This window comes from Saccopteryx bilineata, chromosome 3 (genome assembly GCF_036850765.1).
Source record: "Saccopteryx bilineata isolate mSacBil1 chromosome 3, mSacBil1_pri_phased_curated, whole genome shotgun sequence".
In the NCBI taxonomy this organism is placed as follows: domain Eukaryota; kingdom Metazoa; phylum Chordata; class Mammalia; order Chiroptera; family Emballonuridae; genus Saccopteryx; species Saccopteryx bilineata.
The window spans coordinates 257,874,094-257,899,526 of NC_089492.1; the positions used below are offsets into that span (position 1 = coordinate 257,874,094).

Genomic DNA, 25,433 nt, shown 5'->3' on the forward strand with positions numbered 1-25,433 from the left:
CCACGACTTCCCAGAGAGCCATAACCTGGATGAAGAAACCCACCTCTGGCTTTAGCCAGAGCATTCTCCAGCTTTGGAAGAGACTAGAAGAGGCTATCTGTGCTATTTGGGGCTAGCACTCTTTTAACCCTTACGTTCCCTCTGGAACCGACCTGAACAAGCCATTTCCCTTTTCCTTAGGGAGGCTCTTGAGAAATCTTAGAAAAATATCTCAGCATTTTCTTCTTAGCCTGAAACACTCCTCAGATTTCCCCCACGGCCCACCAGAGAGAGTGGATGATAAGGACTTGTTGAATGAACAAATCAATATTTAATTTATCATCTAAATACAATGTCACCTTATGAACCTATACTCACCTTATGAGTATATTGTAAAGTGGGAAAACGGAAGTGGACCTGGGTTGCTCTAGGCCTGGAAAGTTTTCGTTTCTTTAAAATAAATTTCTTTCACAGTCGGAAGTGAGCTCCCCTCCCCTCTTTTCTGAGTACGTGCAACCTCAGAACTACAAATCCCATAAGGCCAGCCGCGGGGAATCACCATCTTGACATATCGTAGCGCGCATGTCGGCGGGAGAGCGAACTTTTGGAGAAAATAAACCCCGCCTACCTGCACCCCATTGGTCGAAGGAGCCGGTGGCGGGCTCAGCGGTTGGCTACTGCGCCGGCCCGTCCGCCGCGTCGGCCGGGGTCAGAGTGCGCGGAGGTGAGTCGGTGTTGTGGACTCGTGGTGCTGGCTACCGCTATTGAGGCGGCTGGGAACGGGCGGTGGAGAGCGGGCGGAGCGGGCCTTGCTTTAGTCCGGCCGACGCCGCAGTCGGCGCGGGCAGCGCCCGCTGCTGTAAACTGCCTCGAGCGCCTGCTGAGGCCGAGGGAGACGTCGGGGCCTGCACCTGGAGGGAGCCTGCCGCGCTGGCCCCAAGGAGGGGGCGTTGCCATGGCGACAGCCTCTCCCGCTGCGGACGGGGGACGGGGGCGGCCCTGGGAAGGAGGGCTGGTCTCTTGGCCGCCTGCCCCTCCCATTGCTCTCCCCTGGACTTGGATGGGCCCGAGTTGGGGGCAACACCCCGGGGTGGGTGATGTGGAGAGGCCCCCCAGATTGGGCCCGGGTTGGTGCATGCGGGGTGAGGGTCGCAGCGCGCAAATTGTGCGGCTTGGGTGTTGGCCCATGCGCTCACTCTGGATGCATGCTCTACCCAGTAATGCTCAGGCGGAGAGGGAGCGGGGTAGGGCTCTCTCTGCAAGGCAGACTGCATGAGGTGACTAAGGGTGCTGACTTCTTACATGGGATTACCAGGGAGGAGGAAGAGAGGTTTGACCAGAAAGAATAGAAAACCAGGAAGGAGAGTAGATAGAACATCCCCCGTTTCCCTCCCTAACAGCCACAGGTACACACAGGGTTAGCAGTTTGCCTCTTTGAATATCTGTAACAGGTAGTAGTGACGGTGGAAGGAGTGAGAAGGGGCCTAACAGGGCTAGCTTTCTGTTTGTTTTTCCTGCAAATGTTACAGCAACAGGTGCTTTCTTAAAATTAGCTAGCATTGGGGCTTGACTTCGAGTTCTTGCAAAATATAACTGTTCCTTCTAGATTTGGAAGATGCGGAATGTGGCCCTTAGCTGGGGGTGGGGTGGGGTTGGATTCTGTCCTTAGGGCTGGATTTTGCAAACTGGTGATGCCTATCATTGCCTCTGCAATAGGTGTCTGGCTACTTCTATGGCATTAGCTCCTGTCAGACATTTTATCCTTTTCCCAGCCGAAAGGCAAAAAACCACGAATCCCACTGGCTAAAGACTGCACTATTTGAACTATAGTAGGTTGTGATTGGCTGAATGATTTTTGATTGTAGAGTTTCTACTAGAAAGTGGCTTCATCAAATTCTGCTTTATTCTGACTTTATCATACACAGCATGCCTTGTTTTAGTGGGTTCGTGCCTGGAGCTTAAGTATATTATACCTGAATCCCTTACCATTTAAAAGCCAATTTATAAACGGGGACTTGAAGTGTGACTCCACTAATGTGTGTGTCTGTGATCTTGGTTAGAAACCCACTTGGCTGCCTTTCCTCAGAGAGGTGGGGGGTGGGGGAAGGGACCTGCCGACAAGTGATTGATAAGGTTTCCTTTATGGATTCTGTGGTGCTTCACTGGAGCTCAGAGCACTTTGGCAACTTAAGCACTCCAAATTAAAAGCTCATTAACAATTCTTCCCCAAAGATCCTGTAAATAATCGGCTAGCTAGGTCATAGAGCTTTGCTAAGAGCTCTCCTTCCAACTTAAAATTCCAAATAAAAGTGCTTTTATTTCTTTTCATCTTGAAAAGTATTTTGTTTGTGGTGGGGATCTGAGTAGAATAAACTCTTAAATATGTCTAGAGTGGTAGACAGGAATAGATTGGTTCCAAACTTAGACGTTTCTTTGTGCAAAGGGCACTGCTGGTGCATAAGGGCACCTCTGCAACTTTTAAGACCTTTGAACGATCTGAATTAGGTATAAATATGATAGGTGTCCATGGTTATTTGACTTGGGATTTGGTTACCTCGACTTCCTAAGAACTTGAGGTAGACCTGGAAGTATTCTGCAAGTGTTTCCTGTTTTATGTGGCCATTTGCAATATGGCTTTGTGATCTGTGGCAACCAACCCCTCCTCCAATCTCAGCCTCAATTCCTAAATTTTGAATGCCATCATCCTTACTAGTGTCCTCTCCTTGACAAGACTAGGATTCAGGAATTATCCAGAGAGCCACCACTTCATGGCCCTCTTTCTCAGTCCAGGCTTAGATACTGTAAATGTTTAGAGTTTCTGAGAGATAAGCCTCCTTAGGAGGAAAAGTATACCACTAGAGAACATGAATTCACCATTCCAGAAATTTATAGTAGTAGTAGTTTCTGAAACCTACACAGGGACTGTCCTTCCACATAGATGGCTATTGGCCCAAAGTAGTTTGAGTTTAGGAGTTTGAAGTATACTGTTGGTCCTTAAGTTGTTTCAAACCGTAGCGCCTCGGGATTTGATCCTTTGTATTGAAATAGATTTGTTGCAGAGATGTGTATTTATCCACAGCATTGGGGCTTTCCAGCTCTCACAGAACCTTCAGCATCCCCAGCTACCAGCCTTGGCATCTTTGAAGTAAGGAGAGGTGAGAATCCTGCTGCATGGTCAAGGTTGGCTTGACTTCTTCCTTGCGAGTATTTGGGCTTGGAGGGTGTGGGGTTGGGGCTGATACAAATTGTATTTTTCTATAGATTTTTCTGATGAGATACCATATGCTCAAATACCACTGAAACCCAAAGTCTATAAAGTATGAGAGTTGGAGGTGGGGTATCCAGACTCTCAAGTTCTGTAGTGATTTCTTTGTGGGCATTGTATAAACACCTACTTCAAAAAGGTTTAGTAGAGGCCCTGGCCGGTTGGCTCAGCGGTAGAGCGTTGGCCTGGCGTGCGGGGGACCCGGGTTCGATTCCCGGCCAGGGCACATAGGAGAAGCGCCCATTTGCTTCTCCACCCCACCCCCCTCCTTCCTCTCTGTATCTCTCTTCCCCTCCTGCAGCCAAGGCTCCATTGGAGCAAAGATGGCCTGGGCGCTGGGGATGGCTCCTTGGCCTCTGCCCCAGGCGCTAGAGTGGCTCTGGTCTCGGCAGAGCGACGCCCCAGAGGGGCAGAGCATCTTGCCGGGGGGGGGGGTGTGTGTGTGTGTCCCCATGCGGGAGTCTGTCTGACTGTCTCTCCCCGTTTCCAGCTTCAGGAAAAAAAAAAAAAAAATACAAAAAAAAAAAAAAAAAGGTTTAGTAGAGCTGGAATAATTCTTTATTCTGAGAAATAGACATCTTTAGGCAGGAAGAACACATTCATATGGCTTTTGATAATACATTTGACTAAGGGCTTTGGGATCATGGTTTAATTTGGATTATGAGTCATCTTTGGGTATATGGTTAATCCCAGCCTATCTCCATTTTACAAGGATCAGGACTGGCTAAAAAGATGGACCCTGATGATTGATATCGAGAATCTCAGAAGCTGTTTTCTTTAGGGCCACTTTGCTAGGTTCTGGGATTGTGGTGGTAAATAAGGTAGCTACTCTCCCTGACACCAAAAAGCTTACAAATTCATGAAAGAGACAGAGAGTAAAGAAACAATGATAATACACTCTGACAGTGCTATAATGTAAATGTAGGTGCTTTGGGAGTACTCAGAACTAAGTCCCTCACCCAGTCCAGTTGGCTAAGGGAAGGCTTCTCAGAGGAAATAACCTCCTCATTGGGAATTAGATAAAAACATGGGGAACCAAGTGTGAGGGTCAGAGCTTTGTTGAATTTGAGAAACAGAAGTTTAGTGTGATTGAAAGAGTACACTGTGCGCAGGGGGTAGGAAAATACGGTGAGAAATGAAACAGGAAAGGTAAACAGAGGCCAGGACCTTATCGGTTCTTAGGAGTAGGTGTGGGTGGAAAAAATAATTAGACCAGGTCAGTAAACATTTTCTGTAAAGGGCCAGTAAATACACTGCTCATAAAAAATAGGGGATATTTCAAAGTGAATATGAAGCAATAAAATATCCCGTTTTTTGTGAGCAGTATATTTAGGCTTTGTGTGTCTCTATCACTACTATTCAACTCTACTCAACTCAGCTGGTGCAGCATGAAGGCAGCCATGGTACGAAAATGAATGAGCATGGCTGTTTTCCAGTAAACTCTAAGTGGTAGCTGGATTTGGCCTGTGGACCATAGTTTGCCAGTCCTTGAATCAGACTCTCAGAAGAGCAGTAAGAATCTATGCAAAGGTTTTAAGCAGAGGACTGATAATAGATTTGTGTTTTAGAAACTTTACTCTTATTTCAGTGTTAAGAATGAATTGGAGGAGACAGTACTGGGTAAGAAATACCAGTAAGGAGGCTGTGGCAGTACATGGGGAGCATTTGGTATTTCCCTCTTTGAGGCAGTATTTTGACACTTAAAGATTGAGTGTAACTGAATCTTTGTATATCTGTATATTATTGTTCTGTATACTAATTCTCCTGGAGCTTAAAAGATGTCAACTAAAGAATTTGTTGAAGATAACCAGTTCCTAGTTCACAGACTAGGAAAGGTGTAGGAAGGGAAGATTAGTGTCAATTTATTGAAAAGACTGTGAGAGCTCTTTCCTGTTTAAAGAAGTAGGAAATAAATGGAGCCATAGCAGGGATCTTGGTCCTAGGGCTCATAGCTTAATGTCAGTTGCTTTGGACTTCTTGAATTATACTCACAGAGGAGGACGTATTTTCCTAAGCTTTCCAGGAATTATCCTCATTATATGTCCTACTCAGTCTCTCCTTGCTTGTGGCAAACTCATGACCTTTTTTCTGATTTTGGGAATGTCTCCCAGTCAGGCACAGGGGCCAAATAAAGTTGAGTGTCTGATGAACTGTCTTCCTCCTACAAGCCCCAAGTGTACTTGCGTTGCTGAAGGGGGAAGCCTTTAGGTTTTTGATGACATTGTTACATGATTTTGGCTAAGTGACTTACCTCTGAGTTTAGCTTTCCTACCTTAAAATGGAGATAATGGGACTTATTAGGTAGGGTTGGTTAAAGGATTTAATGATATAATATACCTGGTATGTCAAGTTCTTAGCACAGTGTCTTTAACTTTTGTTACTCATAGTATTTTACACAATTAATAATTTTTAAAAAAATCAGCCAGCAGTTGGGTGAGTTGGCTTTTGGCTAAGTATGTTTTGGCTTCTATGATAGAAGCATAGACCCTGGTGGAGGCAGTCCTCAGACAGGGGGAAGTTACAACTAATGCAAGGCACCGTTCTTCATAATGTAAAATTTTCAGACAGCAGGAGTCCCATTTAGAATCCCAGAACTCTCTTTAGGGTGGACGTTAGCCCCAATACCATCAATGAAGCGAACTGAGAGAGCAGCTATCCAAAAGAAATTCACCAAAGTGTGACCAGTCATTTCTCCCAGTCTGTCAGGGTCATTGATTAGTGGTGCCGCCTTGTGGCCCTATATCTTTATAAAGTGCTTCTCACAGTTTTATCACTTTTCACCACCACACTGGGAAGTGGGTCAAGTGGTCAGCATTATTATCCCTATTACCCATTGAGGAAACTGAGGCCCAGTAAGGTTAAGTGTGTTGCCTGAGGTCAAGATGTAAGGTATTGTGAGAGTTAATGCAGATTTGCTTCCAAGTGAAGTTGTGTTAGTTTATTGCTGTGATCTCTCTTCCTTTGAGTGAGAGATGTGTAGTCACTGCAGAAATGCATTCTGATGCATGCCTTGTTCAGATCTGCTAAGGCTTTATTTGGGTCCCACTTTATCCACTTGGTCCTGTTGGGTTTTAATTGATGGCTGCTAGGAACAGGTCTGTTGGGAAGCAGATTCCCTTTGGGTCATTGTGTTTTTTTTTAGCCCATCCTCCTTTGGGGACATTCTTGGGGGAGCCTTGGGTTATAAGAGATTGCTTTGATATGTTCAGAATTGTGCCTTGTGCCCCACAGCTACAGGTAAAATCAAAAGACGGATAATTTATGGGAGTGTCAGAGCTGGCCGCTGGCACCTCAGGAGGCCATTAGTATGCCTGTTCAGACCCTCTGTGTCCTTGCAATTGATTCCTCTTTGCATGAGCTTGATTTGGGAAGCTGTAGATCTGTGGGTAGTGATTGGATGTGACAGTCCAAACACTGGTCCCTAAATTAATCCTTTTAATAGTATTCCAGCACCAAGGCAATGTTGTGTGCTCTCTCTCTCTCTCTCTCTCTCTCTCTCCCTCTCCCCCTCCCTCTAACTGGGAGGACAGAATGAGGTGGTTTACTAGGAAGGAGAGAGAGACAGAAAAAGAAAAGAAGCTTTGCGTGGTGCTTAGGCCCTGCTCTGCTCTCTAACATGTTCTGATTCCAGAGCAGTTGGCATCATGACTTTGGGTATATACATTTATTCAGCAAATGTCAACTCAGTTACTTGTGCCTGGCTCTGTGCTGGGAATAAAAAAATGAATAAAATGTGGTCCTTGCCCTTAAGGATCTATGTTTAGCTCAGTGTTTCTCAGACCTTTTAAACTCATGCACTTTTTAGAAGAAAAAACCTAATCTTATGCTTTTCTTTAATGTTACTTGAAATTTTAAAAAGCATTAAAGCAGTGGTCCCAACTTTTTTGGGGCAATGGACCGGTTTAATGTCAGAAAATATTTTCACTGATCGGCCTTTAGGGTGGGACGTATAAATGTATCACGTGACTGAGACAAGCCTCAAGAGTGAGCCTTAGACGGATGTAACAGAGGGAATCTGGTCAGACCTGTGGTGGCGCAGTGGATAAAGCGTCAACCTGGAAATGCTGAGGTTGCCGGTTTGAAACCCTGGGCTTGCCTGGTCAAGGCTCATATGGGAGTTGATGCTTCCTGCTCCTCTCTCTGTCTCTCTCTCTCTCTCCTCTCTCTCCTTCTCTCTCTCCTTTCTAAAATGAATAAATAAAATAAAAATAAATAAAAAACATTTTTTAAAAATAAAACATCATTCAAACTTAAATATAGCCTGACCTGTGGTGGCGCAGTGGATAAAGCGTCAACCTGGAAACACTGAGGTTGCTGGTTCAAAACCCTGGGCTTGCCTGGTCAAGGCACATATGAGAGTTGATGCTTCCTGCTCCTCCCCCCTTCTCTCTCTCTCTCTCTCTCTCTCTCTCCCTCTCTATACTGAATAAATAAAATCTTTTAAAAAATAAATAAATAAATAAATAAATTTAAAAATAAAACATCATTCAAACTTAAATATAAATAAAATGGAAATAATGTAAGTTATTTATTCTTTCTCTGCAGACCGGTACCAAATCACCATGGACCGGTACTGGTCCGTGGCCCGGGGGTTGGGGACCACTGCATTAAAGGGTCTGACCAGAAACAAGTCAAAGAAATTATATCAGATATGATTTTTTTTTTTGTATTTTTCTGAAGCTGGAAACGGGGAGAGACAGTCAGACAGACTCCCGCATGCGCCCGACCAGGATCCACCCGGCACGCCCACCAGGGGTGATGCTCTGCCCACCAGGGGGCGATGCTCTGCCGAGACCAGAGCCACTCTAGCGCCTGGGGCAGAGACCAAGGAGCCATCCCCAGTGCCCGGGCCATCTTTGCTCCAGTGGAGCCTTGGCTGCGGGAGGGGAAGAGAGAGACAGAGAGGAAGGGGGGGGGGTGGAGAAGCAAATGGGCGCCTCTCCTATGTGCCCTGGTCAGGAATCGAACCCGGGTCCCCCGCACGCCAGGCCGATGCTCTACCGCTGAGCCAACCGGCCAGGGCCTATCAGATATGATTTTTAAGTACACATATGCCTGACCAGGCGGTGGCACAGTGGATAGAGCGTTGGACTGGGATGCAGAAGACCCAGGTTCGAGACCCCGAGGTGTTGCCAGCTTGAGTGTGGGCTCATCTCCTTTGGGCAAGGCTCACCAGCTTGGACCCAAGGTTGCTGGCTCGAGTAAGGAGTCACTCGGTCTGTTGTAGCCCCCCCCATCAAGGTACATATGAAAAAGCAATCAATGAACAACTAAGGTGCCTCAACGAAGAATTGATGCTTCTCATCTCTCTCCCTTCCTGTCTGTCCCTCTGTCTGTCACCAAAAATAAATAAATAAATACACACACACACACACACACACACACACACACACACACACGTATAAGCATACTTGCTATCTTCCATCCTCACCTTCTCCCTGAAAATGACTGGTGGGAAGAGAAACAGATAACTAAAACTTTACAATATAGTGAGATAAAAGTTATGAAATAGGGATAAACTGTGCTACTGGATCACACTTAAGCAATTAACTTTATGATAGAGTGTCAGAGAAAACTGCAAAGGGGGAGATTTGAACTGGATTTTGAAGAAGGAGCAGTAATTTGCCTGGTGAAAATGGAAGTACAGTTTAAAAGAGAGGAAGGAGCATTTGGCAAGGCACAGATTTGTAAAAGGAAACAACACATTTGGGGAGTTGAGCAAGAGCTGGTTGTTACCTGCCTCCTGCCAGTTTCTCTGCCCTGTGAGGTGGGAGCAGTTGCTCCTCCAGAATTGTGTTTGAGAAAAAGCTTTGAGTTCTTTTGTGCTGTAGTTGTTTTAATTCAGACTACCGCTTCCTGTTCCTTCTTTTTCTACTCAGGGCTGCAGTTTATTTTTCTTGCTAAAATATATATAAAGTTGTTATGCAAACACATTTGGATGAATTGGACCAACTAAATTATTGCTTGTGGTTGAGTTACTTTTAGTTAAAGTCACACCTCAGAAGAAAAACTGAAGCTGATATGCATTATTAGCTTTATGGCTGATTGGGGAATTAGCCCAGTGGGAAATGTGGGTCCTCATCCATGGGAGAGGAGAACAGAACCCCAAAGAGTTGAGTGCCTCAGAGCCTTAGTTTTCTCATATGTAAAGTAATAATACTGTTATCCATTTTGCTTGCTAGTTGAGGGGATTAAATGAGATGAAATATGTAAATTCCTAATAGTGTGCCTGGTTTATAGATTTTCAGGAAATGTTTTCTTTTTCGCTTTATCATGTGTTAACAATAGCTTCCTTTTACTGAGCACATACTGTTGTACAAAACGATGTGCATCGTGTGACTAAATTGAACCCCTAAGAGATAGGTGTTATTATAGCTATTATTACAAAGAATATGTGGTAGAGTCAGCATTTGAACCTAAGCTTGGCTAATACCAGCATTTTGGTAACTAGCTATGTGACTCCTTGTTTCTATATCAGTTCTCCGTCTTGCAGGGGTATAAAAGGTTCTGGGGTCAGATGCTGTCTACAAGTGTGCAAGGTGCTTAACTGGGTGAGCGTCCCATACCCTGGCCTTCATCCATTTCTGTCCTACTCATGGTGTGCTAGGAAATAAGCATTTTCCTCTGTGTGTGATGGGGTCACAGCTGACTTACAGGACTTTGTGAAGAGATGTTTCCCAACTCTGGCCTTCTACGGAGTTTGCCCAAGCAACTGGGTATGGCTGATGGGTTAAAAAACAGCAGGCAAATCAGTCACTTCTTTTTATGTGCTTCCTTGACCTGCTCAGACAGACGGGTAGAGTGAATCTCCAGTGGCCTGTGATGTTGCCACCAGAAATTGGTGTTCCTCAAGGTCTTTAGTGATTTTAGCTCTGCTGATAGTTTGGAATTAGCAGCTGTTTCTGATGTTGGGTGAGCTTTCTCTAGCACCACATTGGAGCAGAAGCAGCTGTAGCTTCAGGTCAAGGGAGTGACGGGTTATAGAGAGGAGAATGTTTTGTTGAGTTGAGGATCCAGCTTTAGAGTTCCTTCTTCCATTCTACTTTGGGACCATCAGGAGATTGTGTAGAGGTTCCAGGGCATGTCAAGCCTTGTTGTCTCAACCTTTACCTTTCAGCATACTAGATCTAGCTCTCCACTGTGAGACTGCATAGAAGCTTGGGGGACAGGTGATGAGGCCTTCTGTTGGGGTAGTGGCCCAAGGCCCTGAACTGGAAGTTGGGAGCCCTGGATTCTATTCTTACTCATACTTGCTGTGTGAACCTTGTGCAATCTGTTTCTCTTTTGGGGGCTAATTTTCACTGGCTGGCTAGACTGTGTCACCTCTAGGTTTTCTTTCACCTTTGACAGTCTGATTTTCATAGAAGGTGCTCTGGCATTAGATGCTTTCATTAGATTGAAGATTATGACTTTTGAAGGCATGCAGTTTATTTATATTTTTGCCAGGCTATTTTTAGCTGCCTAAGATAGAGCCTGTGACTGAATGAGTTCCAGACAGGTATTACTGTATTCTCTGTTGATGCCTTGTGACTCAGGTGTCTGAGCAGTTGTAATACAGGTCAGATTGGGACAGAGACGTGCACCAGGACTGGGCCCTGGGGAAGCTGTGGCTGATCCAGGTGCTTCCAGTCAGCTGGACTCAGAATTTGCCTCTGGTGCCTTGGATTTTTTCGGGAATCCCCTGCCTCCCTGTCTGGCTTTTAATGGAATGGATTAAATCTAGGGATATACAAGCCCATATCTTTCCCCTACCTCCCACACCCCCCAGATTCCAAGTATAGGTTGGGGAAATGGGGTAGGAGTAGATCCATATTTCATGATGGGCTTTTCTTCTTTCCTATCCCCCATGTTCCCCTGGCCTGTATATGTGGATATTAAAGGATGGTGCCCCCTCCCCTGGCCCTCCCACTCCCCCCCCCTCCAGTAATGGAAGGCTATAAAATGTCTATTTACCCAAGACACCAGAATGACTCCTCTGTGGTTCCCCTAATCTGGTGATTTGGTGCTTCTCTGGTCTCTCAGGTAAATACAGATTGAGGCTTTTTATAAAGGCATATTATTTCCCTCATTAAATGTGTGTTTTGGCACATGCGTTATTTACCTGACGGACAGTAATGGCTGCAGAGGAGCCATTGGTGTCTGTTGTGTAAATACTCTGCACAGAAACCGTCCTCCAGGGGCTGTGGCGCAGGGCTGTTTCTCCAAATCAGGCTGGCCCCATGGCAGTCCCTATTTACCCCTCCCCTGCCCCGGGGGGGCTGGTCCCTTCATTTTGAGGAGAGAGAGAATCATTCATTTTCCTCCTTGCCATAGGCTACATACTACCATTAATTTACTAGTAGAAAGAAAGGGGTATCTGAGAATAAATGTGTATAAATCTTGGTCTCTGGTGAAAGATGGTGTGCAGAAATACACAGAATCATAAACTGTTCCTTTTGTGTCCTGCCTCTCAACTAGATATCCAAAGTCCTGGTTGATAAATTCTAGTTATATGTTACAAACTGACTAAAGTATAAAGGCATCAGTAGAAAAGAGAAATCTGTAAGAAGCCAGAGAGAACAAGGGCACACTGCCCTGAGGGCAGGTGTATTTCCTGAGAAGACTCTAATGGTGGCAGGAATGCCCATTAAGGGGGTACCAATCGGGGAATCTTCTTTTTTTTCCTTCTTCTATGTGAGAAGAGGGAAGTAGACTCCCGCATGCGCCCCAACCAGGATCCACCGGGCAACCCCCCTCTGGGGCCAATGCTCTGCCTATCTGGAGCCATGCTTGCAACTGAGCTATTTTTAGTGATTGAGGCAGAAGCTCCACGGAGCCATCCTCAGTGCCCAGAGTCAATGCACTCGAGCCATGGCTGCGGGAGTGGAAGAGAGAGAGAGAAAGAGATGGGGTGGTAGGGGTGGAGAAGCAGATAGATGGTCGCTTCTGCTGTGTGCTCTGACTGGGAATTGAACCCGGGATGTCCACATGGCAGGCCTACGCTCTACCACTGAGCCAACCAGCTAGGGCCACCAACTGAGGACTCTTATAGAGACTTGGCATCCTCCCTGCCAGAGGAGAGCATGCGTCCTGTCCTCTGTGGACAGTGAGGAGATTGCTCCTTCACATACTGCCTGTTCTTGGTTTCATTTTTTTTTTTTTTGCATTTTTCTGAAGCTGGAAACAGGGAGAGACAGTCAGACAGACTCTCGCATGCGCCCAACCGGGATCCACCCGGCACGCCCACCAGGGGGCGACGCTCTGCCCACCAGGGGGCGATGCTCTGCCCATCCTGGGCGTCGCCATGTTGCGACCCTCCTGAGTGTCGCCATGTTGCGACCAGAGCCACTCTAGCGCCTGGGGCAGAGGCCACAGAGCCATCCCCAGCGCCGGGCCATCTTTGCTCCAATGGAGCCTTGGCTGCGGGAGGGGAAGAGAGAGACAGAGAGGAAGGCACGGCGGAGGGGTGGAGAAGCAAATGGGCGCTTCTCCTATGTGCCCTGGCCGGGAATCGAACCCGGGTCCTCCGCACGCTAGGCCGACGCTCTACCGCTGAGCCAACCGGCCAGGGCTCATTTTTCTTTTTTAAACCAAATTGCATATGTATGAAAAGATAATTTTTAAAAAGTTTGAAATAGGCCAAATTTACATAAAAATTGAAAGTTCAGTACAAAACAATTTTTTGAACCATTTGAGAGTTATACTACCGACCTTATACCCTATCACCCTGAATACTTTGCATGTGTTCCTACATGCAAGGATATTTTCCTACCTAACCAAAATGTGACCATTAAAACTAGGACATTAACATTGATACTGTTACCTCCATCTAACCCTCAAACCCCATGCAAGTTTTTCCAGTTGTCCCCGTAATGTCCTTTGTAGCAAAACGATTCAGTTCAGAATTGTGTATTGTATTTAATTATCAAGTCTCTTTAGTCTCCTTTAGATTTACCTAAGTAACTATACCTTGACACTTTTGAAGATTATAAGGCTCTTCCTCAATTAGGGTTTGTCTGAAATTATTATATTTAGGTATGCATCTTTGACAGGAATATCACAGAAATGATGCTTTGTTCTCATTGCGTCCTATCATGTGCTGCAGGATTTTGACTTATCCCATTATTAATGATGTTAATTTTGTTCAGTGGATTAAGGTGATATCTGCCAGGCTTCTCCATTGTAAACTTACTCCCTGTAATAAAAAAAATTTTTTGGGAAGATACTTTTAAACTATGTGAATATCCCTTATCAAACTTTAATTAATTAATTAACTAACTAATATCTTTATGGACTCATGGATTTCCTTTTTGTTCAGCACATTATAATCTATTAATATCATTATTTACTTGCCTGTGGGATCCCCTTCAAGCTAACTTCTGCATCCTTTTGATATGTTCCTATCATTGAAAATTTCCTTTCTCTCTGGCACAAAATGTTGCAGGTTCATTTTGTCCTTTCCTTGCCATAGCCCTGGAATCAGTCATTTCTCCAAAGAGCTCTGGAGAATGTTATTTAGAAGGCAACTGAGTGCTATGTGTGCTCATTGCAATTGGAGTGTTGCTGCTTCCTGGCCCTTCAGCAGACAAAGCTAGAAAATATATATATGCATGTGTTTATATATCTGTGTATGTGTGTGTGTATGTTAATATTCACATGTGCCTCTAGCTTCATTTTTATATATTATTTATCAGAAACTGAGTTTGCTCTTTTACCTTCAATTCTAATTCGACACCACAAATTTTTTCCTTTTTCCATGTTTTAATTCTATCCTCTAATAGTAAAAAACCTGGTTTCCATTACCCTTAATATATACCCTTCTTTAATTAATTCCTCTGTTCTGTATGTAAGTAATCTCCCATTGTTGCCACTTCTGTTTCCCCCTCTTGGGTGCCTTTTTAACCCTGCCCATGACTCCCCACATCAGACCCCTCCACCACTTCCCCATGGATGCCCTCTATACCTCACATGGACTGGCATGCTACATCACCTTCCTGCATCTGATGGATGCCCTCCTCACCTACTTGGGCTCTCACACTAACTTCCAGACCCATCTGCTCCCCCTACTCAGCTATTGTTGACACCTTCCTCTGCCACAACTAATGGCTCTAAAGCCATTAGACTGAATTTTTCAGGAAGGGAAGAGAGAGAGGAGCTCTCTGTTTCTTGACTTGAGTTGAACTTGGCTTTTAGAAGTAAGGGAAGAATAGAAGCTAGTGACTATTGGCATGTGGAAGCCTGGTCTCCTAATGTCTGCTGTCAAGACTTCTAGAAGAGAAGCTATTTGATGTTGGTAAGAGCAGATAGGAAAAGCAAGACCTGCAGGCAGGAAGACCTCTGGCTATCAACATATTGTTCATGGAAAGGGATACGGCATATATAGTATGCTGTATGAAAGGTCTAGTGCATTCTAAGATGTAGGAGACATTAATGTTACTCTCTGAGGTTACCTTATGCATTAAGTGGATTTACAGGCCCCAAAAATGGGGATCTAGGTTTGACAAAGTGGGCAAAGCCCAATAGGATAGTAGTAGTAATAATAGTAAGCTAATATTGGTCTATAATTTAGTTGTAAATACAGTTTGGTGCTGGGAGGAGGTGTGTAGCTGTGTAGCTTTCACTTACTCTGTGGCCATTTTGGATTCTCCCAATAGTAAGTGAATATTGAGCCCATATATACTAGATACTTCTCTTAGTGCTTTATGTGTACCCTCTCGTTTCATTCTCACCTAAGGAGTAGGAGCTGTTATTATTGTCATTTTGCAGGTGAGAATTGAACAACAGAGCTTGCACAAGGTGTCATGACAAATAACTGGCAAAGCCAGGATACGAACCTGGAAGCCCTCCTTAATCATAATGCTTAATTGCCTGTAGCATCTGGGGTCTTGTCAACTATTTATATATACACTTTATACACTATATTTACACATTGGAGGACACTAACCTAAACTTCAAAAAGTCCTTATGCATAGCCTGATTTTGATAAGTGAGAGAAGTGTTCTAAAGCCCTGAAGGACTTTAGATCCAAAAGAGAATGAATAATCTGAGCAGACTGGTGTCTCCCATCTCACAAGGCTTCAGTACTGTTCAGGAGTGGGTGGTAGAAGAGTTATTTTGAATTCCCACTTTCAAAGGGATATTGGCCCATTTGCCTTTCTAAGAGATTCCCTAATGAGACTCAAGCCAGCCTTTGTCTACCCCAGGCTGAGTTTTGGCTGTATTTTGTAGAGGCTGTGAAGCTATGGTGAAAACAAGCACAGTGCTTATGCAGGATCCTTGAAGAACTTAGAGAACTTTTCCGTTTTAGCTCTTTTCAGTCTACTCTACATGGAATCTCACTAGAAGTAGGGAAACTGAGAATGCAAACTAGCATATATCCTAATAAGTATGCAGGAAAGTTATTGTATCTCCTTCAGTGAGTCAGGGGAGAGCCAGGATGAGAAGTGATAACTTGGTGTTGTCCCCTGGCCACTCAGGTAGTAGTGACCTCATTGCCTTTGAGTATGCTCTGGACTTCACCGAATACTCTCCTCCTCCACCCTCAGTGAGGGTATAAGTGCTCGTTTGCAGCCTTGCAAAGGCAAGCTTTTGGCTCTGTAAGAATGGGCTTCCAGATTATGGCCATTTCTGTATTGGCAGTGAAATTTCTTGTTTGACTTTGAGGGAATTTGAATATTTGGTATAAAAGAGGGGAAAAACACAAAATTTTTGCTTTGTTCCTTTTTTTTTTAAAGGAAACTTGAGTTATTTAAAACATAGGCTTTGATTTTTATATTTAGTTAGCCCTCTAAGGAGCAGACATTCTGCAAATTTAAAGGGAAAACTTGAAAAGTCATTTGGATTTTTTTTTTTTTTTTGCACATGTTCACTCAGGAACTTTACTGGACTTTTAGCAGTGCCCCATTACTGCCACATCTGGGTTTTCTCTTTTTCTTCCCTATTTAAAAAAGTCCAGCAGTCATTCAAAGCCTCTAGCAGAGAGTGAGTCTAAAGGCAGCAAATGGGAAGGAAGGCCTAAGGCTGTTGCCAGCTGTGCTCTGCAGGCCTTATTCGTTCTCCCAGGGTGCCACTTACTGGTGTGGGGGCTGGGGAATCAGCAGAATACCATGAGCAAGCTGCCCTGTGATTGGTTCTGTTTGCTTTCACATTGGAGAAGGGAGGAGGGTATGTGGAGATGTCAAGAAACAGACAGGAAAGTTAGGGGCAAATGGCTCGGAATGGAACTGAGGAGAGAATCTTGGGTGTTTTCTGCTTCCTGTGAGTCTACTTAGCTCCCAGGACTGATTGTGCAACTGGCTCACCTCATATTACTTTGGAAACCTTAGCATTAATGTTAACTGAGAGCACAGAATTTTTCTCTCCTCTCATTTAGAAATGAATTTTAGAGTTCCATTTAAAGATGAGGGCCAGTGTCACATGTTGTTTTGAGAATGATCTGGGAGACTCCAAGCTGTCATAATGCTGCAGGGGCCAGTATTAGGGTCTTGAACTTCAGTAATGAATACTGTGTGATTTAGAAAAGGGTCCCAGAAACACTGGGGAGTGGTTCAAGTGTGACTATCCCAGAGACTAGGTGGAACAGGGCCACAGTGGGAGGGGAGTAACCCAGGCTCTCTGTTTTTTTGTTTTTGTTTTTTAATTTTCCTCCCCTAAGTTTTAGATGCTTCTGGATATTCAATGCTAGCACCTTTACAGACTGGAGCAGCTCGATTTTCTTCATATTTACTTTCAAGAGCAAGAAAAGTGCTGGGCTCCCACTTATTTTCTCCCTGTGGTGTTCCCGAGTTCTGCTCCATATCCACCAGAAAGCTGGCGGCCCACGGCTTTGGCGCGTCCATGGCGGCAATGGTGTCCTTCCCTCCCCAGAGATATCACTACTTTTTAGTGCTGGACTTTGAGGCCACGTGCGACAAGCCACAGATTCATCCTCAGGTAACTGTTGCATCATTGCTTCAGAAAAGGTGGGGTGGTAAGGAGGGCGGGAGGATAGTCTTGTATCCTGGGATCCAGAGGAACTTTCTCATGTCTTCCTGGCTTTTAGCTACCAGTTGGTGAATAAGAAATAAAAACAAGTAAAAAAAATGTTTTTTTTTCCCAACAGACCAACAATGAATGGTACTTGTTCAGGTTACCTAAGGCATAACAAATCATCCCAAAATTTAGTGGCTTAAAACATCAATAATCATTTATTATCTTTCAGTTTCTGTAAACCAGGAATTCAGGAGCGGTGCAGATGGCTAGTCTGGCTCAAGTTCTGTCCTGAGGTTGAAGTAAATGCCCACTGGGGCTGGAGTTCCTGCCTAGGAAGCAGGACTTGGTTCAGGCATGCTAGGGTAAGGTAGACCTAAGTTTCTGGAAAGAACCAGGTGCATTGTTTCTTTCTGACTTCAGCCTTTGGGAATCAAAATATTTCCATTTGTCCCACCCTTCCTCTCTCCTTTCCCTCCCTCCTTCCTTCTCCCACTACTGTTACGTGCTCTTTAAGGAACACTGTGGTAGTCAGCCTCCAAGATGGTCCCCAGCAGTCCTTGCTTCTTTATATTCATACCTTTGGTAGCTCCCCTCCCAGACTGAATCAGAGCTAGCCTTGTATAGTCAATACAGTGTAGTGGAAGAGACATTCTGAGGCTGTTATAAAAAGCATTGCAGTCCACTTGCTCTTTTAGATCACTTGTTCTGGAAGAAGCCAGCCACCATGCTATGAGGACACTCAAGCAGCCCTGAGGAGAGGCAGATGTGTATGGGAACTGAGGCTTTTAGCTAAAAGCCAGTACCAGCTTGCCATTCATGTTTCTTGGTGCTATCTTGGAAGTGAATCTGCCAGCCCCGTTCAGGCCTTTATATAACTCCAGCCCCAGTGGGCATTTACTTCAACCTCAGGACAGAACTTGAGCCAGACTAGCCATCTGCACCGCTCCTGAATTCCTGGTTTACAGAAACTGAAAGATAATAAATGATTATTGATGTTTTAAGCCACTAAATTTTGGGATGATTTGTTATGCCTTAGGTAACCTGAACAAGTACCATTCATTGTTGGTCTGTTGGAAAAAAAAAACATTTTTTTACTTGTTTTTATTTCTTATTCACCAACTATATTCAGAGACCTTTAAAATTAGTGCTTCTAGGAAGCTTGGCTTAGCAACAGAGAGGCTCCTATGCTGGTGATCTCAGAGTGCTTGGTGTTTGCTTTGGAGGAATGATTGGGAGCTGATATGGCAGTTCATTGTAGCGTGGGAAACTTGGGTATGCCTGGCTCTAGGACTGTAACTCTTCCCTGGGAGCCTGGGTTATCAGGTATGTAATTCTGGGATGCATAGACATGTTGGTCTGGGAATAGTAAGGAGGAGGGAAAAGGGGGCTGTGGCATTAGGCACTTGGAAGACAGGGAGAAGTGAGGTCCATTCTCCCTCACTCCCTCAGAGATAAACTGGGTTCATTTCTCATGATATAATTTTTCCAGGAAGGTGTTCTTTCTTTAGAATAGTAGATTGTTTTTCATAAAGCAAATACCACAACCCTTTTTCCTTCCCCTTTCTCCTCTTCTCTTTCCTATTCTTCCTTAAAATAGTAGTCTGCCTTTGAGGCATTGGAATCAGGCCTACTGAGGCTTGGGAAGACAGGAACAGATTGAGGAGCCCATCCTAAGGGAAAGGATTTTGTATAAAAGGGAGTACAGCTTGGAAGCTACCTGAGTCACATTTACTGCCTCAGCGCATGCTGTAGGGGCTTCTTCTCTGCCTCCCAGAACTATTGGAGAGGCTGGTGGGAGTGCCTGGGTGGTAGGTGGGAATTTTGGTTATGTAGCTTCTCTTAGGCTCAGAATCAGGGATCCCTTTCCTAATATACCATATTATTTCCCTTACTGGTATAGAGTCTGAAATCCAACACATCCATTATACATATTTTTCGTCCTTTTGAACCTGATGATTGCTTGGCACCTTTCTTATGGCCTTTCCTGCTTTCTGCCTCTGGACACATGCCTACGTGTGTTTGTTTCTGAACTTTCAGTTAGATTAGAAACTCAGATAATTATGTAGCTCTGTTTTCTTATTCTGCTGAGGGTCCTACTAATGTTGCTGAAGGTGAAGCCTGATTCATGTCTCAGTTTGGCTTGTCATTTTTAAGAGTATTGTTCTTTTTAATTTTTGTCCTTTTTATTTATTTATTGCAATGCTGAAGACATATTGTAATACAGATTTAAGCCACTTGTATCATGAACTTCCTTCCCAGACTTTGGCACCAAGGCCTTTCAGACCCAGACTGAGGTAGGGCTTCATGCTATTTACCAGGATCTGGGTCTGATTAAAGATTATCTGCAGAATCAATGAACCCTGATGATGTGATTCCAAGGGCACTTAAGGAATTGGCTGCCCTGGTTCATTATTAGCAAAGCATTAGCTGCTGCTTTAGAGAACTCAGGAAGAAGCATTTGCTGTCTTGCTTATCTTTAAAAGGGGAATACGAATGATCTTGGAAATTATAGACCCGTTAGTTTACTGTGATTCCAGAGAAGATACTTGACCTGATCGTCAGATAATCAATCAACAAACAGCTAGAAGAGCATAGGGTACTGAGTAATAACTTACATGGGTTTGTGAAGAAGAGCAAATCCTGTCAGATCAATCTAACTTCTTGCTGTGACACAGTGATGGATTTGCGTGGATCTAGGGCGAGTGATAAATGTAATGCAGCTCCCCTTCATTAAGCCTCTACAATGCTGCGATCAACAGGTAGGAACGTGAGTTTGGGGCCGGGCAGCTCTGCTGGACTGCCCATTGAACCAGTCTCAGGAAAGGGATGAGCAGCTCAGGAGAGGCTTGAGACTCATTGTTAGAGGCAATTTAAAGTGCCCTTCTTCCTCTTAAAAAAATAAAAGTCTTCCCTAAAGTTTGCAGGAGAAGTTGTCAGTCCCAGAAAGGACAGCATCCTTCCACCTAGGGCATCATAAGTCAGATTCTCATTAGAGCCTCTGTGCTCTTTTGGTCTTCTGGTCAACAAGGGCAGTGGGAAAATTGGAAAAGCTTATGATAAGAGAAATAAAAATCATTAGAGGCAAAAATAAGACTTGGGAAGAAAAGAAATTGAATATGGTTGTAGTGACTAATTGCTTATCCAGACTAAATAAATTCATCATATAGGAAGTAATTGTTCCAAGGAGCATGATGATAACTTGCCCTTCATTTTAATAAAGACAAAAAAGAAATGAATTTAAATAGCAGCAGGAAAGATTGAGATTTGGAATGTGATTGAACTTCTAGACAAGGCAGTCAAAGAACTAGAATATGGTGTGCCAGTTAGATGAGCCTTCCCTAGCGTGTTCTCAGAATGCCTTGATGGCTCTTCACTTGACAGGCAGACTTTGTGGGCAGATCTGCACGCGTCCTGGAATAGGCTTGGGATTGTGAATCAGAACCATTTCAACTCCCCTCCTGCCTGGCTCCCAGGAGCTTTCAATACTTAAGGCCCCTGCAGAGTCAACTTCTGATTCTTATGGGAGTGTGTCATTGCCCCTCAGTTATGTAGGAGGCAAAAAGGAATTTTGGGCAGGGGCCTATTTGGAGGCTTGGCATTGGCTTCATTCTCTCTGTCTCTGGTTTTCAGAAATCCCTCAATCAAGTTATTAGAACTATTCCCAAAGAAGTGCCACTAGAAAAACTAACAGGTGTAAGCTCTGCTGTGCTTGGGTATGTAACAATATTGGTTATAAACATAGTATAATGTGATATTTTCAATTTGTTATCCTTTTTACTGTTTATTTTTGTACTTTGCTCAGCCAGGTGAAACTGGAATGGTAGGTTTGCCAGTAATAGGCTTTCACTTTCTGGGTTTTGCACTCATTTTACATGTTTTAATTGAGATCAACATAATAGGTATTGGTTGAATATGAGACTTTTTCCATTTGAAAACATTTTTTTCACTTAAATTTTAATTTAGATGGTTTAAAATGCTTTAAATTGTGGTTCCTTTATCCTGCTAGCAGGGTTTCATGTTGCTCATTTTGGTTGGGGGTGTGCTTGGAATGGTGGTGGTTGTGACCCCCAGGCCCAGGGAGCAGCCTGAAAGCTTTGGTGGAATCTTTAATTGTGCATCTTTAACCTCAGGGCAGTTATCTCACCACCTCAGTGTTCAGAAATGACCAGAGCAAATGTCAGCGAGGAAAATGAGGTGTAGGCCAACACACAGGGGAGGAGGCGGTAACCTGAGCTGTGCTGATGGCCAGCGATGGGGCAGCCCAGCTCTCCTGCTCTGGGGATTTGATGTCCTGGCTGCTGCCTACGCTCCCTCCCTCAGTTCCCCCTGGTCATCCATCAGCTACCCGATCTGGTCTAAGTCTTTATCTCACTGCTCTGTAGCAGCCTTGCTGACTGTTGTCCTTTCCCTCTGTATTCAGGTGCCCCCAACTTTGGAGAAATTTGACCTTTGGGGTTGGGGGTTTTCTAGTGTTTGGTCTTTGTCCACAGGGGCTTTTTTTTTCTTTTTAAATAAGGAATTCTTGAAGAGACTCCATCTGCATTTTGAATTAGAACTATGAGCAAAGGAGTTTCTTTTTATAGAAAATTGTCCAGATGCTGGGTTATTTTGGGAGGGTAGGGTGGGGGAGGGTTGATGGTGGCATGAGAAGGAATAATTCAGGAGAGGGGCATTTGGAGAATTTCAGTATGACAGAACTGACACATAATTATTAGTCTTTTGTGAGAGACATTTTGGAAAACTTTATAGGAAATTGGTTAAGATCCCTGTAAATGAAACTATATTGATTCTCTTCTCATTCAAGGCTGAAAGGCAGGACCCCTGGTCCCCAAACCCCCACCCAGTTCACACATAATGATCTTGCTGTGGATTTAGCTTCTTCTCTCTGCTTTTGATTCCTGCACACATCAAGTACATGGAAAGGCAGTTCCCTAGAAAAAGAGCCTAACCTTTCCTCTCAGCTCACTTTTTCTGGCTGCAGCTCCTCCAAGTGGGAGGGGTCTGGGCAGGCTTTTTAGCAGGAAAGCCCAGTTGTTGGGCTGTAGTCTGTCTGCCTGTGGTCTCAGTCAGCTTGCACTTTTATTTCTGTACAGATAGGCGAAGGCGCTGACGCTATTCTTCTAAACTGGGAAATGAAATGCAAAACCGACGTTAATGTAACGTTATGGTTGAGATTAAATGCACCAAAATCAGGAAATTCAAAGTTATGCTTCCCACAGCAACTATAACTCAGCCTCATCTGGCGTGTGTAGTATTTTGTGTTAGTGCGGATGGTGTTATATGTTAAGACATTAAAGTTAACACCATAAGCAGAGCACAAAATGCTTGAGGGGGCTGAGTTATGATGACTGTGTGAGCCGTAAGTGTTCTTGCACAGGCTCCCGACTCCTGGAATAATTTTTCCCCTGCCCATCAGACCAATTATTGCCTTTCTTTTTAGTATATCTCTGCTTTAACACATCTCTTCCAGGGTCACTATAAGTGAATTCCTCTAATGGTGGCCAATGATGGTGGCAGCTTACTAGCTCCTTTTGTCCTTTTTGTTGCTGCCTCCATAAATGTGGTATTTCCTTCTCCCTCTTCCAAAGCCCCCTCCTCCACCTGCAGTTCCCTGGTGGTCCCTTTCAGGGATGGGCCTCCCCCAGTTCTCACTGTGGCGCCTCACTATTGCTTCCTGAAAGGGAATAACCATTTGCTGTGTCCTCATCTTGGCCCTGTTGTAACTTCACATGAAAACCGAAGGGCCCTTCTTTATTTGGAGCCGACATAGCAATGTAGAAGCAAAATACACAGGGAGTGGGGAACTGATGCATGGTGGGATTACATGATCAAAGTGGGCTTATTTGCTCTATTGAGATAGCTTCTCTACCCTCTACCTTTAAGTTTTCATGATGTGTATATAGTTAGGCTATGGAGTTGCCTAGGGTGGGACCAGGGACTTTCCTTAGGGAGTACTGGGTCACTGGAAACAAAATCACCACATAATTTAGTGCAAATCAGAAAGCGCCCCCCCCCCCACTCCCAGACTCTTAATATCCTGGTGGCCTCTCCAAGGCTGAGACAGCTGTTGGAATGCAGATTTTGTTAGGGACTGGGCTAAGGTTGGTGGTGGGGAAGAGCTCTAAAGAATAGGGCCATTGATAAATGGTGAATGAAATCAGGAACTGTAAACTAACGGTGACACTGAGCTGCCTTTTAAGGTTTTTGTTGGACATGACAAAACCAACCAAGTGGGTAAAGGAATGGGGAGGACCTTATTGTAACTACCTTAGAGCCCATGAAAAGGCCTCTTTTTACTCTTTGAATAGCAACTTCAAGCTCTGTGTTAGATGCTGGGGCTAGAAAGACAAGTAGAAAATGGTCCCTACCCTTAAGGAGCTCATATTTGAGGAGAGTAGACACCATTTAGCAGTATGATAACTACTGTCACATAGGTAAGTTCTTGGTACAATGGGGCACAAAAGAGGGGATTGATCAATACTGCTTGCAGCATAGGCGAGGGTTGCGTAGGCCCCCTGGTAAGAGAAACTTAGGAGACTGGAGAGGGCCAGGCAGGTTTGAGGCTTCTCAGAACTGTTGTAGAAGGTGCTCTTGGGATAGCCAGGAGGAATAATCTAAATCTGAAAAAACTGACCTGGATTGCAGGCTTGTTTGTGGGAATATTAAAAATGAAGAAGAGGGAGGATGAGGACTTTGAACCTGGCAAATATTTCACCATTTGGTTAGTAGGGTTAGTTACATGGTATTTCTCACATTCAAGCTAGACGGTCTTACTGGGATGCTGTGAGTGAGAGTATGAAGGCTGAAAGAGGTTTAAGAGAATTTTAGCCTATAAAGTGTGGGCAAAAAAGGATGAAGGTCAATGAATAAATATGTGAGCTGAGGCCCTGAGGCATCCTCAGGAAGGAGTCATCTGACACCTCAGCTGCCACTGAAGGCAGCACTGGGCCAGGCTGCTAGGTCTCTGGAGAGAGACAAGGGCTTGAGAATGACATGACACCCCACTACCACATCCAGAATTATTGGCAATTTGGATCTGGAGCTGCTAAGTATGCCTCGGGAAGACCCACCTTACATAGATCAGGGAGGTTTGTACCCTTCAAATAGGTAAATGGGTGGAAAGGATTAATGAAGAGGCAGGAGGCCTGGGTAACAAGGGAAGATTTGCTACAGCACAGAAGACTGGAAGGCATGCGGGTGGGGGTTGAGCTCCTCTCTGAGTGGCAGCAACAGGTATATAATAGCCATAGAGAGAAAGCCAGTCGGTCAGGAAGGAATAAGTGGGCAGTGAAATGCAGAGGAGTAGTTAAGTTAGGTCCACAGCTTTCGTCTTTCCCTGTCCCCATCCTTTTTTCTCCCTCAGCGTTATTGGTTACATTTCACACTTTGTAGACTGATCTCAGTTGTTTGACATGAGGAAACTGATGTTAGGAGATGCTTTCTCCATCTCTGTGTTTTGTTGGGAAAAAGGATCCTGCATCATTTTGATTAACATGCCATTGGAATGATTATTTTTTATTCTCTTATCCTGGGTGTTCACAATGCTTTAAAAGCTCCTACAGTCATACATTTATGTGATGTTTTGAGCTCTAGCTGTGAAAATTGAGTCATAGCCTAAAAGCCTGAAATGCGAATGTTCCCAGATTGACACTAGCCCCCCAGGCTGGCAGGTCTGCAGCAGAAGGGCGAGCAGGATGGGACATGCAGGGAAGGGTTTGTGTGGACTGAGTGCTGCTGCAGGCAAAATCCTGTTAGGTGCTGGGAGAATCAGAAAGGAGGTAAATAGACTGTGGAGGGAGAGACAGACAACAGGGAAGCTTTCAGTCTGAAGCTGAGGTATCTTGGGATGGACTGCAGTTTTGAGCCTATCTCTGTATGTCATTGGCCAGTGGGGGATCTTGGTCTATGGGCAGCAAAGCAGATCTGTTAAATACGTGCACCACTTCTCTTCCAGTGCTATGGTCAGTGTCTGGTCCTGGGGAGGCCCTTCTAGCCAAGGTCTGGTCCAAGGCTTAGTTGGAGACCCTGAAGTTCCTGAAAAGAAAGGAGCATACAGAGTCCACAGTGAGGCTGGGGGCTAAATTGGTGAGCCAGAATAGGAAGCGTGAATGTATTGTTGAGTGGGAAGGAAGAAACAGAATGCCCTTGCAAGCCAGAGTTCATGGGAATGGAAGGGAAGGTGCTCTAAGGGGTTAAAAATTGATACAGGGAAACTGGCTAGGAGGTATTATTTGAAAGA

At 44.6% G+C, this 25,433-nt stretch overlaps 1 protein-coding gene across 4 annotated transcripts in view; it reads left to right on the forward strand.

The window, feature by feature from the left end:
- Window positions 1-682: 682 nt before the first annotated feature.
- The window catches only part of ERI3 (ERI1 exoribonuclease family member 3), a 131,521-nt gene continuing 106,770 nt past the window's right edge, over window positions 683-25,433 (forward strand). For 2 of the 4 annotated variants that reach the window (XM_066269385.1, XM_066269386.1), the window contains exons 1-3: window positions 714-1,069; window positions 3,059-3,134; window positions 16,878-17,155. In XM_066269385.1, coding sequence (XP_066125482.1) covers window positions 935-1,069; window positions 3,059-3,134; window positions 16,878-17,155 — 489 coding nt within the window. In that variant the 5' untranslated portion in view covers window positions 714-934. The other 2 variants (XM_066269382.1, XM_066269384.1) reach the window with 2 other exon arrangements.